Raw genomic sequence first — 16,614 nt, 5'->3', positions numbered from 1 at the left:
AGCAGGGAGCCAGGAGCTCAGCTGTCCACTGAGAATATAAATGAAATCTAAAAAAGCGCAGTGACTCATGGTTGTGATTCAGCAGTAACAGGTGAACACGTGGCAGTTAAAGCTGAAGGCATTTAAAAAAAAAAAAAAAAACCCTGATCGTATGCATGTATCCTGTCCTTCAGTATCATTATCATTATTACATTGACTCATTTCCAGGTGTTATCGAGACACTTACCCAGAAGTTGTTCTGGAAGAAGGCCATCTTCACTCAGACACTCACTGAGATCTGAAGAGGTAAGGGGGAAAAAAAGTAAAGCTGCATTAGAGAAGACAAGATAGTCAAGACCTTTCTTAATCTTTCTGACCTCCATTTTCTCTGAATAAATGAGCTGGAGGAGCATTTCCTCTGCCCTCTGACAGTAAACCGCATTATTAAAGTGGCTGCAAATTGTACATAAACAAGGCACCAGAAAGTCCTGGCTTCATGAAAACTCCTGAGACATTTTCAGTAGTGTAGGAAGGGAGCTCCTGAGGGAAAACAGAGGAGAGAGCTCTACAAATGACTTCAAAAGGATAAACTCAAGAGGATGGAGGGAAGCGAAAAGGAAGGAGGCAGGGTGGAGGAGTGACGGGAGGAGAGATGGGGGGGGAGGAGAGCGAGGGAATACAGGGAAGAAAAAAGAGAAATCGATGGAGGAAACGAGGCAGAGGAGACGGAGGTATAGCCACCGAGGAGATGATCGGTGCTTGTGAAACGGGTAGCTGCAGTCCTCGTTCTCTGATTGGCTGAGTCACATTCAGTCACATGCTGCTGTTGATCGGCTCACATCTGTTACTGCGTTTTTCATATCTGCTGACTAAATACACCGTTCATACTGTTGTTTTTTTACAGTATGTTTTCTAACTACTGTTCACAAACCACATGACTTCATGGGAAAATAATAGTTTATTATTTTGTGGTATGAATTCATGTTTTAAGTAGTAGTCTGATGATGAGAGTCTTAAATATCACTTATCAATCAAACAGTGTGGAAACCTGCATATTTCTTCAATGTGTTGTTGTTTTCTGAACATCGTCTTAATGTGGATCACACTTTTTTTTGCCATGGTGTCAACTGTTCACGCAAAGTATCAACGTTTCCTTTTGTCCAAACATACTGGCAAACTTTAAAAACAACAACAACAACAACAACAAAAACACAATTTCCTTTGCACCAGAGGATGTTTTTTCCCAGAAAATTAGCTGTTATAGACAGAAAATATAATTACTACCAGAAACTCAGGTGGGTCAGATTAATAAAAATCAGCACAAGTGATCAAAAGTCTGCTTGATTTCTTTTCTTAAATAGAGAATAATTAGTTTGTTATATTGATTGGAAATATAAATAAGCAGAATATGCATTGATTTCTATGCAAGTAGTGCTGCAATGATTGGTTGATTAATTGATTAGTAAATTAATTAGCAACTCTTTTGATAATGAATGAAAAGTTTGGGTCAATTTTTAAGCAAAAATGCCAAACAAAGGATGGTTTTAGGTTCTAAAATGAGAGAATTAGCCATTTCTCCTTCCTCACATTATAACAAATTGAATCTCTTTGGGTTTTGAACTGTTGGGTAGACAAATTGATATTGTGATTGGTGTTTTTTTACTGTTCTCTGGAGTGTAATAGAAAAACAATTAACAAAAATAATAATAATTGGCAGATTAATCAATAATGAAAATAATTGTTAGTTGCAGCCCTATATGCATGTTATATATACTGTATGCTTACAGTATGCGTTGCAGCTGTTCATGCTATATTTTTTGATAAAATATGTAATTCCACATTTTATAAAAGCAGTAGGCCACCAGCAGTCATAAAGAAAGTGATTTAACAACAGCTGAGAGTCACTTCTTGGCACAAGATGAGGAGGTTTTGGTGGATGTGACTAGAATCTCTACCACACTAATAAAATACTCACCACTGACATTCATTTACTTTATTTTGGCTTTAAAAATGTGTAACTCATAAGTTTTCCAGTGTGGATGGTCAATACTGTCCTAACTAGTCTTTATGTCCACAAATCATAATATAATGTATTCATAAATAATCATACCATAAAAACAGGCGGTAATGACGAGCATCCTCTTACCACATGCTCTCCACATATCCTCTCAACGAAGCACCTTGTGATTCATTAAACAACAACATGTCTCCTTATTATTTGAGTTGTCATGGCTGCAGTGTTTTTCAAAGTCAGACACTTTTTTAATTGGCTGATAAATACACTGTAGTAGCAGCTGAGCATACACCTTCTGACCTCCTACTCACACACACTGTCTCACACACACAAACACACACACAAACACACACACACACACACACACATGCACGCAAGCAAAAGCATTGGAATTTGGTCCTGCCCTTTCCAAGTGAATCCATAAAGTGTGTTTCCCCAGGGCTGCCCTCATAGACGGTTCCTGTTATCTGTTATTCTGCTGACTGTGTGTGTGTGTGTGTGTGTGTGCGCGTGTGTGTGTGTGTGTGTGTGTGTGTGTGTGTGTGTTGACAACAGCCCTTTCCCTGTACTGGCACAGCCTCAGCTCAGGCCTGGTGACCTGGCATCAGAAAGCAGCACACACATACACTCAGAAACGAACACAGCAAGACCTACTATACGCAGACACAGACGCACACACCTCACACCTTGTTAATTAGCTCAGCGGAGGGACTGGAGGCCCCTGCAGACGGCGTTCTGTTTGGCGTAGCAGGCCAGCACAGCACAGGAGGGAGAGAGACGCCAAAAGATGGACAAATACTGTAGAGCAGAGCTGGGTGATAATTCTATATTACCGTTAATCTACTACCAGTGGAATCGGATGGTGATGATGATGATGATGATGATGATGATGATGATGATATTATCCTGTTATAGTTTAGCAAAATGCTCTCCTTCTCAAACTTCTGATTGCAAACTAACTAACATGTGAAAAGATTTGTCTGATGCAATGAATTAGTTGCATAATGATTACTGTATCCTTTTTAATACATCAGTGCATAATGTTTCCTTTCTCTGTTTAGGGCTGAAACTAACCATTAATTTAATTACTGATTAATCTGTCGATTATTTTCTCGATTAATCAACTAGTCTTTTGATCTATAAAATGGTGAAAAATGTCAATCATCGTTTCCCCAAAGGTGCAACCGAAGATGTCTTGTTTTGTCCCGGCTAACAGTCCACAACACAAAGATTAGCAGCCCAACCCAAAGATCAATAGATTTAGTTTAATATCACACAGGACCAGAAAAAAAAACATTAAATATTCACATTTAAGAAGCTGAAACTAGAGAATTTTTTCTTTAAAAAAATGACTCAAAATGAGTAATCGAATATCAAAACAGTTAGCAAAAAAATACAATGTGAGCAAACTCAGATGTGTAACAACCTCTTAATGAAAATAATTTATTTCCAAAGACATTTAGAATATCTAAACTCTTTCAAAATAAAGACATTGATAACATGAATGAAAAGAGGCGTTCACTGTTCATTTTACTCAGCTACAACAGTCTAATAAGTGGAGAAAAGTGTGTCACGTGATTGTAACGCAGCCAGGAAAAGAAAAATGTACGTTACATCATAATATTAAGATAACCAAAAGTCTATGCAATTAGGACTGCAACTAACGATTATTTTCATTTCATTTCAAACCATTTAACTATTAAAATAGTTGCCGATCGCCTCCTGGCACACAAAAGGGATTCACGTAATTGGTGATCTATTCAAGGACAACGTGTGACTCTCCTTCCAGCAACTACAGGATCACTACGACCTTCCCAAAGGACACTTTCTTGGTTTCTTGCAAATACGGCATTTTATAAATTCCTTAGCACTCCCACCCCCGGCCGGTCCTCCATTTAATGCTGCTGTGAATTTAATTGTTGAACAAAAAAGATGCGAAGCACTTCATCTCATCCTTCTTCCCTCTATTGATTTCATCCGACACGTCCGATACAAGCAATTTCTCTCGCAAATGGGAAAGAGTTCTGGGTGTAGAATATATTGAGTGGATGACTGGGACGCGGTTGTAGACTTGATTAAAATCATCCTTTGCCTGTAACAGATTAAATGAGATAAAGCGTAAGATTTTTCGTAAGCTACATATCACCCTTGTGATTCAGAACAAATAATACGCACCGGCTATCCTTTGTATGTGGCACCGAGGCACCAGGTACTTGTTTTCGTTGTTTTTGAGAGTGCAGACTTCCTCAAAGGTTGCGGACCTTTAATTCCTGTGAACTTAGTGGATTCTTTGGGGTTAAAAAAATCAAGAAAGACCCTGACCTGTTTCTCCTAGGTTTGCCCTCTAGGGAGTTAAAACTTCCTTTATCATTTTAGATTCTTCTTGACAAACTTCTACTTATTGCAAGGAAGTGTTTTTTACTTAATTGGATCAAAACCACCCCCACCTACTGTGACCCTCTGGCATAAAAGACACTTTCAATACACTCCAACATCAAAGAATACATGCTGTGCTAACGGGCAACAATAATTTGTTTTTAAAAGACTGGGCACCACTCCTAGATTTTCTTCCTGTTGATATCCCATGCATACTTAAAAGGGGGTCACCACTCGTACCATCCAGATATCAGACTCTGGAGACTAAAAGTTATAGAAACTGGTGCTTGATGAATAGCAAGTCAAATTTAACCTCGGGATGGAGAACTTGAGATAATCTTTTCATATTTCATTTCTTTCCACTGTATCTACATTTATTACTATCATTTTTATTTATTTCTCTCTTTCTGTATGGTTATTATGTGTTATTTGTTGGTTCAGGTGGGGGCAAATGTTCCTTTTGTTATATTCCTGCACCTTGTAATGTCAATTCATATTCAATAAAAGTTACTTAAAAAAACAAAACAAAACAAAATAGTTACCGATTAATTTTCTGTCAATCGACTAATCGTTGCAGCTCTATATGCAATATCTAGTTTTACATCAAGATACTGATATTAAATCTATATATTAGCTAGTTGTATAGAAAGGTATTCAACTAACAACAGAAAATAAAGACGAAGCCAATGCCTGAGCAGGTTTTTCATGGAAAAATACCCATGCAGGGGGACTGTGATCCTCACCAAACCACCAGATGGTTTTCAGGCAAGCAAACAAGGGGAGCACAAGAGATACCGTTATGATGAGGGAGACAAAAGCCACTTGTTTTTGTCTCGTGACAGCTTGGTGCACCATATTGAAACATACAGTATATCTGAGCTAATTAGCCATTTTATTTTGATCATCATAGTTTCGACACAGCATGATCGAGCAACACAAAGACAGAGAGAGGTGTGCACTGGGACCCCATGTAGATACCAGCCACGGTGGGATGTATGGAAGTAGCTGACATCAAGCATTCACCATCTGGTTCCAACTAGACGCTCAGCTGAAATCAGCTCTGGGGCAAACAAAGCCCAGAGAAGAAATGGGACACACTGTGACCTTGATTCCTCCTTTCTCGGGATCATTTTTAATTCAGAAATGCCAGCGCAAATTTTTGGCTCTGCTGAGTGTGTCCCCGTGGCCATATGGTTTAACCACAGTAGCAAAATATCAAAACAACAAATACTTCACTCTAAACACATAAACAGAAAGGACACGACTAAAAGCTTCAGAAATGTGTGATCATTTTGAGTTCCCTCACTATATCACCCCGGGGTCGGCTGTACAGTATAAGATTTAGGGATGCACAATGTTATGATAAATGAGAAAATGAAATTGTTGTTGTTTTGATGATGGAATTTCAACTGATAGCTGAATTTCTGTGAATGAACACTCCAAGTAAAATCATGTCACAGGCGAATAGATGAACTTTAAAGAGAGGAAAAGCTGTAGAATAATGTCAGAAAAAATAAGTAAGAGTAATGTTCAATCAGTTATCATAATAACAATCATCATCATAATGTTTACCATGTTGATCATCTTCCCTTATTATGTTAGCATGCTAACATTTTCTAATTAGCACAAAATACAAAGCACAGCTGATGCTGTCGGGAACGTCGCTAGTTTTGCAGGAATTTGGTCATAAATCAAAGTATCGGACAAGTTCAAAATTTGACCTGATGATGGTGCAAGATGAAATGACTTTCACCAGAGTCATTACAACTAATCATGAGGAGGATGTCGATGTCTGTACCAAATTTCATGGAATCCATTCAGACAATTATTCAGACATTTTACTCACAACAACAAGGTGTTTGGTGTCTGGAGTTGTGGACCAACTGACCAGCATCACCATCGCTTTAGTCGTACTGCTAGCATGGATATATAGACCATTTTTTGGAAATCTTACTTTCCACTAAGGCTGCAACTAACAATTATTTCCATTATCTCTTAATCTGACAATTTATTTCTTGATTAATGAATGAATCATTTAGCAATGAAATGTTAGAAATAAGTGAAAAAAAATGGCATTCACGATTTCTCAGAGCCCACTGTGACATCCTAAACATTAAGACATTCAATTTTCTGTCACATATGACAAGGAAAATTAAATCATCACATTTGAGCAGCTGGAACTAAATAATCTTTGGTATTTTTGATTAACAAATGCCTGAAATCAATCATCAAAACAGTCACAGATTAATTTTCTTTCTATCAACTGTTTGTTGCAGCTCAGCTTTCCGCTACTCTGACACCTGTTTACCATTAGTTGCGAGTATAATTTCAAACGCTTATTATCCATGTCAGGTAATCCTGTTCCCCCTTCAAGTCTGTTTACATTCACACATGCTTGATCAACTCTTGTTTTTGATGATTATGTGTGTCAGAGTCACAGAAGCAGCCTGAAGAACAGCAGCACTGTGACACAGATAGTTAAACAAATAAGGGAAGGATCATATCATCAACAGACAGACAGTAAGTCAGTCAGAAAGACGAGGCAACCGACCTTATCAATGGAGACAAACTAATCTCTCCTCCTGCTCTCTGAGCCCTGCCACCCTCGCACTGCCTGACAACACACAGATGGCTGCCATGAAAAATTAGGACTCACAAAAGCAGATGGGGTGAAAGAAAAGTCTCATACAAAGACAAAAAAACTATCCACGATCCACTTAATCGCATCAGGAAATAAATGGTGCATCCTCTCTGCCTGTACTAAGCATTTTTTGTTTTTAGTTCCCTTCCTATTTCTTTTTGCTGGAGAGGGGTATACTAACAGATGTCTCTCTGAAGGAAGGGAGGGAGGGAAGGTCAATAGAAACTCCCACCTCCTCACCACCTCCACCTGCCTCTCCCCCCCTCCTCTGGGTGGGAGACTCCCGGTGGAAATGCCAGAGAGCAGCCTCTTCCTCTGTCTCAAAGAGCAAAATGAAAATGGAATTGGGTTGAGTGTAATGACACAGCCGAGTGTGGAATAAAGACACTTCACTAACCTCTGAGCGGGCACATTTGTCACAAGCTCAGGGAGCAAAGCAGGGAGGGAGAGAAAGGGACTCAAAGGAATAGAGCAAAAAACTAAAAAAAAAGGACAAGTAGAGGTGAAAAACAGAGGAGTTGAAGCCAGGTGGGTGGATGGGAAGACTCAGAGACAAAACAGGCACAACCATATTGCAAAAAAAAAAAAATCACACAAATAAACACAAACAAGCCTCTGAACAGGTGAAGGACGAGATGAAACGATGAGACGGAAAGCTACATAAGTGACACAGAGGATACGGCAGAACTAGAACAAACGTCTTCCCTAAAGATTCATCTCATCACCTCCACCCATTCCTGCTCACTTTTGACAATAAAAACCGGTAGTCTCTCTTTCACTTAAGGTCCAGTCCCAGATCAGGAGTCACTCTGGGTGGGAACCATGTCCTACATTAGGTCTGCTGACAACTAATTAAGCCCCAACACTTTCTAATCTCATATTTCATAACAGGAACACAGTATACAGTCATTCCACAATCTGTTTATTGATCTTCTTTTTTTTTTTTCAACCTTCAGCCTTCAACAGTTTCCACAATGACGCATCTACTGTTGCTCACCGATGGATTCATTATTGCCAATTTATTAAAGAAGGAGCTCCGTAGGTATCTGGCATCAATTATACACTTGCACATTTAGACAGAACAGCCACATTTGACCACCTAAGAGCAGCACGGCAGGAAGATCTGGGAGTGTATGTCGGAGCAGCACGAGTTCTTTCTTCTGTGTGTGTATTAGACACAGATTATTACAATTAAAAACTATTGCACAGACTGCATCTTTCCGTATTAAAACTTTCCTAGACATGACGAGATGATGTTCCGGCTTTCCGTCTGATGTGGGCTGACGTCAGTTTTATTAGCACACATGTTTTGAGACAGCCGAAACATAAAATCTGTATCTGAAATCTTGGGGGAAAACCACTAAAACCAGAACCAATAAGCAACCAATATAGTTTCATCTCTATAACATTGTCAACACGTGGACTGATTTTACTTACTGTAACTGGAAGCAGAAGAACCCACCAACCCACTCAGCACTTAGGATGTGACCTCCAATAAGAAAAAATTAAAAACACTCACCGAGAGGAAATGTAATTAAGTTTTATGTGATTTGGCAACCTTTTATAAACCATTTTAATAATGCTGCTTCATGATCTGTTGCTGTAAAAACACAGTATTGAATGATATCTTTTTTATATATTCTTATGTGCATATACTGTAAATAAATACACTGTGCAATAACCAAATTTTGTACCAAAACCCCAAAAAACAGTGTTTAAAAAAAATATTTGAAGGTTGAAGGGATTCATTCAAAACGGCAAAACATCTGTCAAACATAAAAAGGATCATTAAACTAAAGGGAATCTATGTCAGCGCCGTCGGATTGTTATTACTTAAATTCACATGTGAGGCACTGAGACAGGAGGGACGAGTACAAACCGACTGAATCTGTGGTGCCTCAAGAGTCTACTGCAGTCAATCGACTCATCTGTCCTTCAGTATTAGTTTTAAACCTGGTTTGGCGAAGCGTGGAGGAGGGATGATTTTGTGTCAGGCCTAATTTCCCCTTCCCTGCCGCTGTCTTCTGCACTCCTCTGCTACATCTACCAGCGCTGGATGACTCATTGCTGTGGCTGGTAATTTAGAGCAAGACTTCACCGTGGATGTTTAATCGTTTCTTTCATAAGTATGGAACCTGTGTGGGTTGATACGATCAGTCCGACTCCAATATAAGCTTTCTTTTATCCGCACCGACGTCATTAAACTCGGTTTTTCCATCACTTTCAACAACTAGACTCACTTGTTTGGGTCATCATCGTCATCACAGTCAAGAGGCCCTCAATAAATACACATTTCAGTGGCAGTGAAATATTTAGTCGATTAGTAGATGGATGTCCTTTGCGACCAACGTATCGTGAAGACAACTGAAGCTCAAAAAGGTCCACTTACTAATGATTCAGAGCTTTCAACTGCATATCATGGTCTTCTTTCAGATAAAGTAGCTGGCTCAAGTGTTATGAAGAGACTTAAATGTGAACTTTTGGTCATGTGATAACAGGGGGTCTGACAATTAATCAACAACAGAGCAGCAACTAATAATTATTCTCATAAACGACTAATCTAATTGATTGATTGACTGATTGACTGATTAATTGTTTGTGGTATAAAATATCAAGGTGATGCCTTCAACCAACAAAGCAAAACCTAAACATATTCAGTTAATTATCACATAACACAAAAAAGCAACAAATCCTCACAATTAAGTAGGACATTTTGCTATAAAAATTACTTAAAAGATTATTCCAAATATTTGCAGATTATTTTTCTGTCAATCGTCTAATTGATTAATCATATAAGCTCTAACCTACAACAATCTTTAATAAACGGATAGATCATCTAAGCCATTTATCAAGCAAAGAAGAGCCTCTGAATCCAGCTTCTAAGATGTAAGATCTGATTTTCTCTGGTTTATATCACTGTAAATTTAATACATTTGAGTTTTGAACGGTTGATTGGACAAAACAAGCCATCTGAAGGCATCATCTTGGGCTCCCTGGGAAATCATGATGGGCATTTTTCATTATTTTCTGACATCTCATAGAACAAATGATTAATCTAGTTTAGTTTAGATTAGATTATATCTGAGGCTGTAAAAACAGATAACTGTCTGCATCAGACCCTGATCTTACTAAATCCATCCTGGTGGTGATTCATTGCGAGTCTCATATGAAGAGACAGATAATTGCTATAATAGTCAACAACAACTTCAGCACTCCCAAACTGCAAAGCCCGTGCGTCAACAGAAACACGTTAAACCCAGAGACTGTGCTTTAAATCATGAAACCAACAATCACATCTCCGCCAACTTGATGGCAGAATTACACCCTGTACTTAATGACTAAAGCAGCTTCAGCAACACTACGCAGAGCCTTTTCTCTTAACGTGATAAACAGGCTCCTCTGTGAACCTCCGATCGAGCCTTTAGTGACTGAGACAGAAAAGAAACAGTGAGACAGCAAACAATAGACAGGAGGGAGCGAGAGGGAAAGAGAAAGCAGAGTGATAAACACAACCCAGGCTGTCAGCTCCCCATTGTCCCGGCCTGAATGTGCTTTTGTCACTGCAGCATACAGCCCCAGTCCGGTCTATGACAATGTGCCAGGCGGGCATCACTTCCAAACCCTGGCATGAGCAGCTGTGTGAGAGCAAGAGAGCGCACAATGCGACAGCAAACACTCACAATACACGTCAAGGTCCATGCACAAGCTTCAAGATGAGCATGTTTGCAGTGGTTTAGCAGTGAATTAAGACAGTGTTGAGTCTTAACACTGCAGCTTATTGTATCTGAGGAAAGACTGAGGAGAATCACCAGTTTCTAGATGGATTCAATTCTGTTCTTTTCTTAGCATCTCATTAACAAGGCTCCCTTTCATTTTTAAGAATTTATCTCTTCTTTGTAGCTGCATACTTGACATATTATATATAGATACACTCTATAGCTGATATCTGTTAAACGATTGGGAAAATGATACAGTAGCTTTTTATGTGTTTATGAGCATCATTATGTAGTTCAACTGTAAATGAAGATACAGTTGATACATTTGTTTTCTCTATAAAATGTCAGAAAATAGTCAAAAGTGGTGGTCACAGTTTCACTTCAAACATTTAAGATTGTTTAATGAATATCTTGAGCTGAGATTGTTTTATCGACTGCTGATTCCAAGTTCAACATTTGACCTTGAACTTCAACTGTCAACACCTACATGTACATTTCCATGACAACCGGGCAACCTCTATCCGCTGATTAAGATCACGTGAAATGATTGAAAGCTCCAGAACAGCTATTGTACTAAATGCACTTTGGAAGTAAGATTGATCATGATAAAAAAATGATGCAGATAAATGTTCAGCTGTCCCAACTATTGACTCATTGTTTCAACTCTAGTTTTTTTTTTTAGGTATGTATATTTTTGGGGCATATTATGGCTTTATCAGAGACATTACAGAGACGACAACAAATGAGGGGAGAGAGATTTTGGGAATACAACAAAGATAATCAGCCAGATTCGAGCCGGGCACATTGCAATTAATGGAGACCATAAAGCATTTTTAACACACTTATGAACATCATTATGTAACACAACTATAAATGAAGAAACAGTTTAAACCCATAATTATGTCGAAACTGCCCCTTCTGGGCTATTGCTGATAAAAGTTTTCTCTTCCCTTTTTTAACTCTGTGATAATTAAAATAATCTTCAATCAAAATCAGCCTTTATGCTGCTATTAAGCCAATCAACAAAACAATTCTCCTTATCTTCCATTGCTCCTTATCACTCTTGCTTATTGAGCACAGCACAGCATAAAATGAACCAGTAACCTAGAAATAGACCCAAGACCAGAGCCAGAGGGTGGGGTGTGTGTGGGGGGGGGGGGGGGGCGAGGGGGGCAAGCCTGCTCCTCCATCCTGCCCCAGGATCCTCCCATCTGCCACGGGGGAAACCTTGGCTGGGCTCATTCACGACCTCAGGCACAGGTCATGGTTTTATACAAGGGGGATTGTACAAAATTCCCTAGCAGGATGTAATGTTGTCACCTGAACTTCCACATGTTAAACACTGGATGGATTTATGATGAAACAATGTCATAAACTGCAAATCAACAACTGTGAAGTAGAAGAGTTTTATTGTGTTTGCGTTACATAACAGGTTAGCTTTACTGTTTCCTGCCTCGAATTTCCTGCCTCTGGGTTCTGCCCCGCTTGGCAATGAAGAGGGAAGGCCTTGAAGCACTTCAGCCTACATATGTGAGGCTACCCATGTATAATTAATATTTGTCATCGGCACCATGTAATGTGTTGTTGGAGAGCCAATAGAGAAGGAGGGAGGCAGGATCGCAATTTGGAAAAGTAAGGAGATCCTTATAGGTCAAAAAAAAAAAAAATAGAGAAAGAGGAGTCATCAGGGATGCGGAAGAGTCCAGAAGATTGACTATGCATGGCTGCAAGCGTATGCACATGAGCATTCTTGCCCGTTTGAATATTTAGCTGGACTGTGCAGCAGGTTGTTGGCAGATAAAGCGTCAGCACGGCACAGAGCCCATTCAAATTTAAATGCAAAACAGGGAGCTCTTCTTATTCACCTGCTTCTTTCTTTCTCCTCACCTTCCCCTCTCTGCCTGCCTCTGTCTCTGATGTCTGGACTGGTAACAATCAGGCTTGAAAAGCATCAGGCGTTTAAAAAAGAGAGTGTTTGTGGTTTAGCAATTGGCTGTGTGCTGCATGGCAGTGAGGAAACAGCAAGTCAGCAGAAGCTTGAGGGTGTCAGCCAGAGGTTTGGGTACTTTTTCACTGCCTGTAGTATCTTATAAGGTGGCCAACCTCATCACTTTCTATGATTACCTCAATGACAACATATAACTACATATCTGAACTGGTGCATAGACAGCATTTCCTTTCCATTTGCTGCATGTGATAGCCCCTACAGCCTGAAGAATATAGCAAAGTGTCATTATTCTTCTAAGATGCAAACAAAAAGTCTGTCAAATTGCAACTGTCCTTGAATTGTAATATGATATCCAGCCTGTCTTAGCCTGCATCACTTACTGTCATTGATCGTTTTATTGCCTCAGGAAAAACAGCAGGGTTCAAAATCAAAATGACCTCCAGCCTGCACATCTAAAATAAAAACAGGTAAACACTGGGCTCTGCGTATATCGAAGTTTTAGACTTGATATTCTGTGCTCTTATAGACTGTCCAACTCTTCTCTACTGTAAAAAAGTCCCCACACTTTTATCCTCAGTGCCTTCACACAGTAAACATGCCACACAGTGTTGAACTATCAGTGCAATTGTGTTTGAAAGCAATATGTTACTATGTAATATTCATCATAGACTCTGGTATTGTGACAATGTTAGAATTTAGCCTGCAGTATTTGGCTTGAGTGAATGTGCTCCATGGAGGACACTCACTCAAGCCAACATACCATCTGACCCGTATATCTCCGAGACTACAGCTGAAACGATTTGTCAATTAATTCTTGAGTTGATCAACAGAAATTTAAATTGCTGGTATAAGCAATGGTATAAGTCAAGAAAAAATACCAAAGTATCTGGCTCCGGCTTCTCGAATGTAGATATTTGCTGGTTTCCTTAATCATAGTCAGTGATATTAAAATGGAGTACTTCCACATTTTGAACTTCTTCTCAGACAAAAAAAACAATTTGAACATGTCAACTTGAACTTTGAGCTTCAAGAAAATAATCGTCAGATTAATTGATGATGAAGATGAACATTGTTTGCAGCTCCACCCATGTAATGATCATAGATTTTTACCCTTAACATTCAGCAAAAGGTTCACTAGTAACGGCATCAGAGGCTTAATGTATCAGCAACAACACAAGTAGCCACTATTCAATAATGTAAAAAAAAAAACTCCCATGTCCCTGCAGTATTGAGGTATAATCAATAAAGCAAGCAACCAAATTAAAGAGCACAGAAATTACAGCAAAGCATCTGAATGTAATTTAGGCCAACATATTGTAAGTAAATGCTCCTCCAAGCCAAGATATCACTTGTGTTTTATGTATAATCTTTCCTTTATTGCTCCTAACAGTGTATATATCACTATAAGCACGGCTGTAAAAAGCAGTTACTGAGGAGCCTCGACAGACTTGTTATAGATAACAGCCATTAACCAGTGAATGAACATTGATTGTCAAGAACTAGCCAGCAACAAATGTGACTTGGCAAGATCGCGCCTGTAAACTGAGAAGAGGTGAGAAAAGACAACCGTTCCTCGAAACGCTGGTGTGCGTTTCTTCATCTAATGATAGTAAGACCCCCCCTCTCTCTCTCTTCTCACCGCCTCCTCTCTCCATCCCACTCACCCTGACTCACTTTGTCAGCATTCATCAGGGAAAAGGCCTATCTCCTGTTGAAGTCAAGACACCGGGGAGAGTGTTGTTTACCTCTTTGATATCAAAAGACCCAGCAACGCTCAACTCTCGACTCCTGCCATTTGCTCCCAGAGACGGAGAGAGAAAAACAATGCAAGTAAACAGATCGCTGTGACATCAGAAAACAGCCATGTTGCATTGTGAAGATGCAGCTGCCATGGCTTATGCTATAGCTGTTTGGAAATTAAGTCAAACTGAAAAACTAAACTGACAGTCAGTCAAAGGGGAATTCCAGTCTGGCTATTTTGGTTTAGCCTAACAGTGGTTGACTTGCATGTTGAGAGTGATGCAATGATGCAAAGTGTTAAACCTAAAACCCTGAATCCAACAAAATGATCGTTCTTACTTTCCCTTTTGAGGATATATTAACCAATGAACTATTCCCAGACACAAATAGTCTGACTAATTATAGATTTTTTTTTTTTTAAAAGGTCAATTCTGTATTTTTCATAGATTATTATCAAAGGCTTTTGTCTTTATTTGATAGCAAACAGCAGAGTTACAGGAAATGTGGGGAGAGGGGAGGGCTGACATGCAACAAAAGGTCCTCGACCACATTCATATTAGGGATGTTGTGGTGATAAACAAATGGGCCACTGACATCCCTAATATCTATACTTTTACCCTAAAATATTGAGACATACTCACACTCATAAGTGAAAACAACAACCTTTAAGTAGTTGTTGTTAAGTGTTAAATGTACTTTTTTTAAAAAACCTGTAGTAACCTGGAGTGAGGCTACCCTTTTGGATCACCGATTGTGTATTTTAAGTTATAAAACAAAAACGGCATCACCGGTAAAGGTCAGATAGGATCCTTACTGTCATGATGCTGCACCTTTGCAGTGCTGCCGACTCTAAAAAACACTTTTCAATACGGTATCAAACTGAATCATTATAGTATGGCCAAGCAAATTCAATATTTCTTATCAGATACTCTCTTTAATCTAAACTTTTTTTTACTGGGTCAGGGTGTCTCCAAGTTGGGTACCGCTCTATAACAGATGCAAAGAAATATCCGTCATATCTCTATGTGGAGGAATTCACATCAGATATCTGGAGCAGACCATCAAGCATTTGTGGGCTCTCTCTCTCTAACCCAGAAACCCCATAATGTTGTCTCTTATCTAATGTGGTCTGATGTACAGCAGCAGCCAAAGCTTCCTCAGACCCACTTTGTGGACTTACTGAATTGTCACTGTTTTAACCCAATGAAGCTGGTGTCATAGATAGAGCCCGACCAGTGTTATCTGCTGATTTCAGCTTATCACAGATATATCTGTATCAGCATAAATGTGGGCAAATAAGCAACGAGGCATAGCAGTACAGGAGTGTCACCATTACATGGTTTGTTTGGATTTTTTTTTCAACTGTAAAGTAAAGCATCATCATATCCTTAAGACAACTTTGTCTAAGGGTGTAGGAGGATCATTTGACCAGGGACATTCAGTGATATCCACTTAAACTCCCAAAGTCCAGTGGCTGACTAGAAATCAGCATAGGCTCCAAAAATGCCTCCAAGATAGCATCAGATAACACAAATAACCTATGAGTGGGAGCCAGACTGTTAAATTAGTTTATGTCAGAAGCACCAATATAAAATCTCAGTCCAATAAAACCAGGAGCCTTGGCAGATGATGCACATTTTTAACCCCTCTATAAAAGCACAATGATATATGGATTTGTTACACTGAACATTATCAACTTAATTTTAGAGTCTGGAATTATATGCTATTTTAAGCTTGTACATTTACTTGTCTTTCGTAAGTTTGTCCTTGAACGTTAGCTAAATTCCCCCCCGTTCATATGTTAGCTGCTGCCAAACAAACGTGTCTACTAGTGCTGCCAGTTTCAATTCAACAATGTCACAGCCATGCATGAACAACTCGATATTTTTTAATAGCCTAGCACTAGCTCATTCGAGCCAATTTCACTGTCATATTCATGTTACAGAAGGAGGTGAGAAAGACAAAGAATTATTTATTACCTTTATAGACTTCTCCGGCAGTGTTTATAGTACATTTTCCATCTCCAGTCTTTTTGGCAGCTACGGTCCAACACTTGCATGCACCCTGAGCGGTTTGATCATAGTAGTAGAAATTCACCAGGCAGTTTTCAGTGTGCGCGCACACTCCCGCCCAGCTCAGCGGTGATTGGCTACTCCGGCCGTCGATCACAGAGAAACGTGTAGTAGGCATAGCAACCATA

General features: G+C 39.3%; 1 protein-coding gene across 2 annotated transcripts in view; it reads right to left on the bottom strand.

Moving 5' to 3' along the window:
• Nucleotides 1–16,517, bottom strand: part of fcho1 (FCH and mu domain containing endocytic adaptor 1) — a 62,280-nt gene extending 45,763 nt beyond the window's left edge. The window contains exons 1-2 of one of the 2 annotated variants that reach the window (XM_044362359.1): nucleotides 16,394–16,517; nucleotides 227–277 (exon numbers count right to left, since the gene is read on the bottom strand). In XM_044362359.1, the coding sequence (XP_044218294.1) occupies nucleotides 227–253 (27 nt within the window). In that variant the 5' untranslated portion in view covers nucleotides 254–277; nucleotides 16,394–16,517. Of the gene's footprint in view, nucleotides 1–226; nucleotides 278–14,338; nucleotides 14,485–16,393 lie in introns of those variants that run through there. The other variant, XM_044362360.1, reaches the window with a different exon arrangement.
• Between the last annotated feature and the right edge of the window lie 97 nt (nucleotides 16,518–16,614).

Source organism: Thunnus albacares, chromosome 9, assembly GCF_914725855.1.
Source record: "Thunnus albacares chromosome 9, fThuAlb1.1, whole genome shotgun sequence".
In the NCBI taxonomy this organism is placed as follows: Eukaryota; Metazoa; Chordata; class Actinopteri; order Scombriformes; family Scombridae; genus Thunnus; species Thunnus albacares.
The sequence above is the reverse complement of the archived record's forward strand: the minus strand, read 5'-3'. Positions and strand labels throughout refer to the sequence as shown.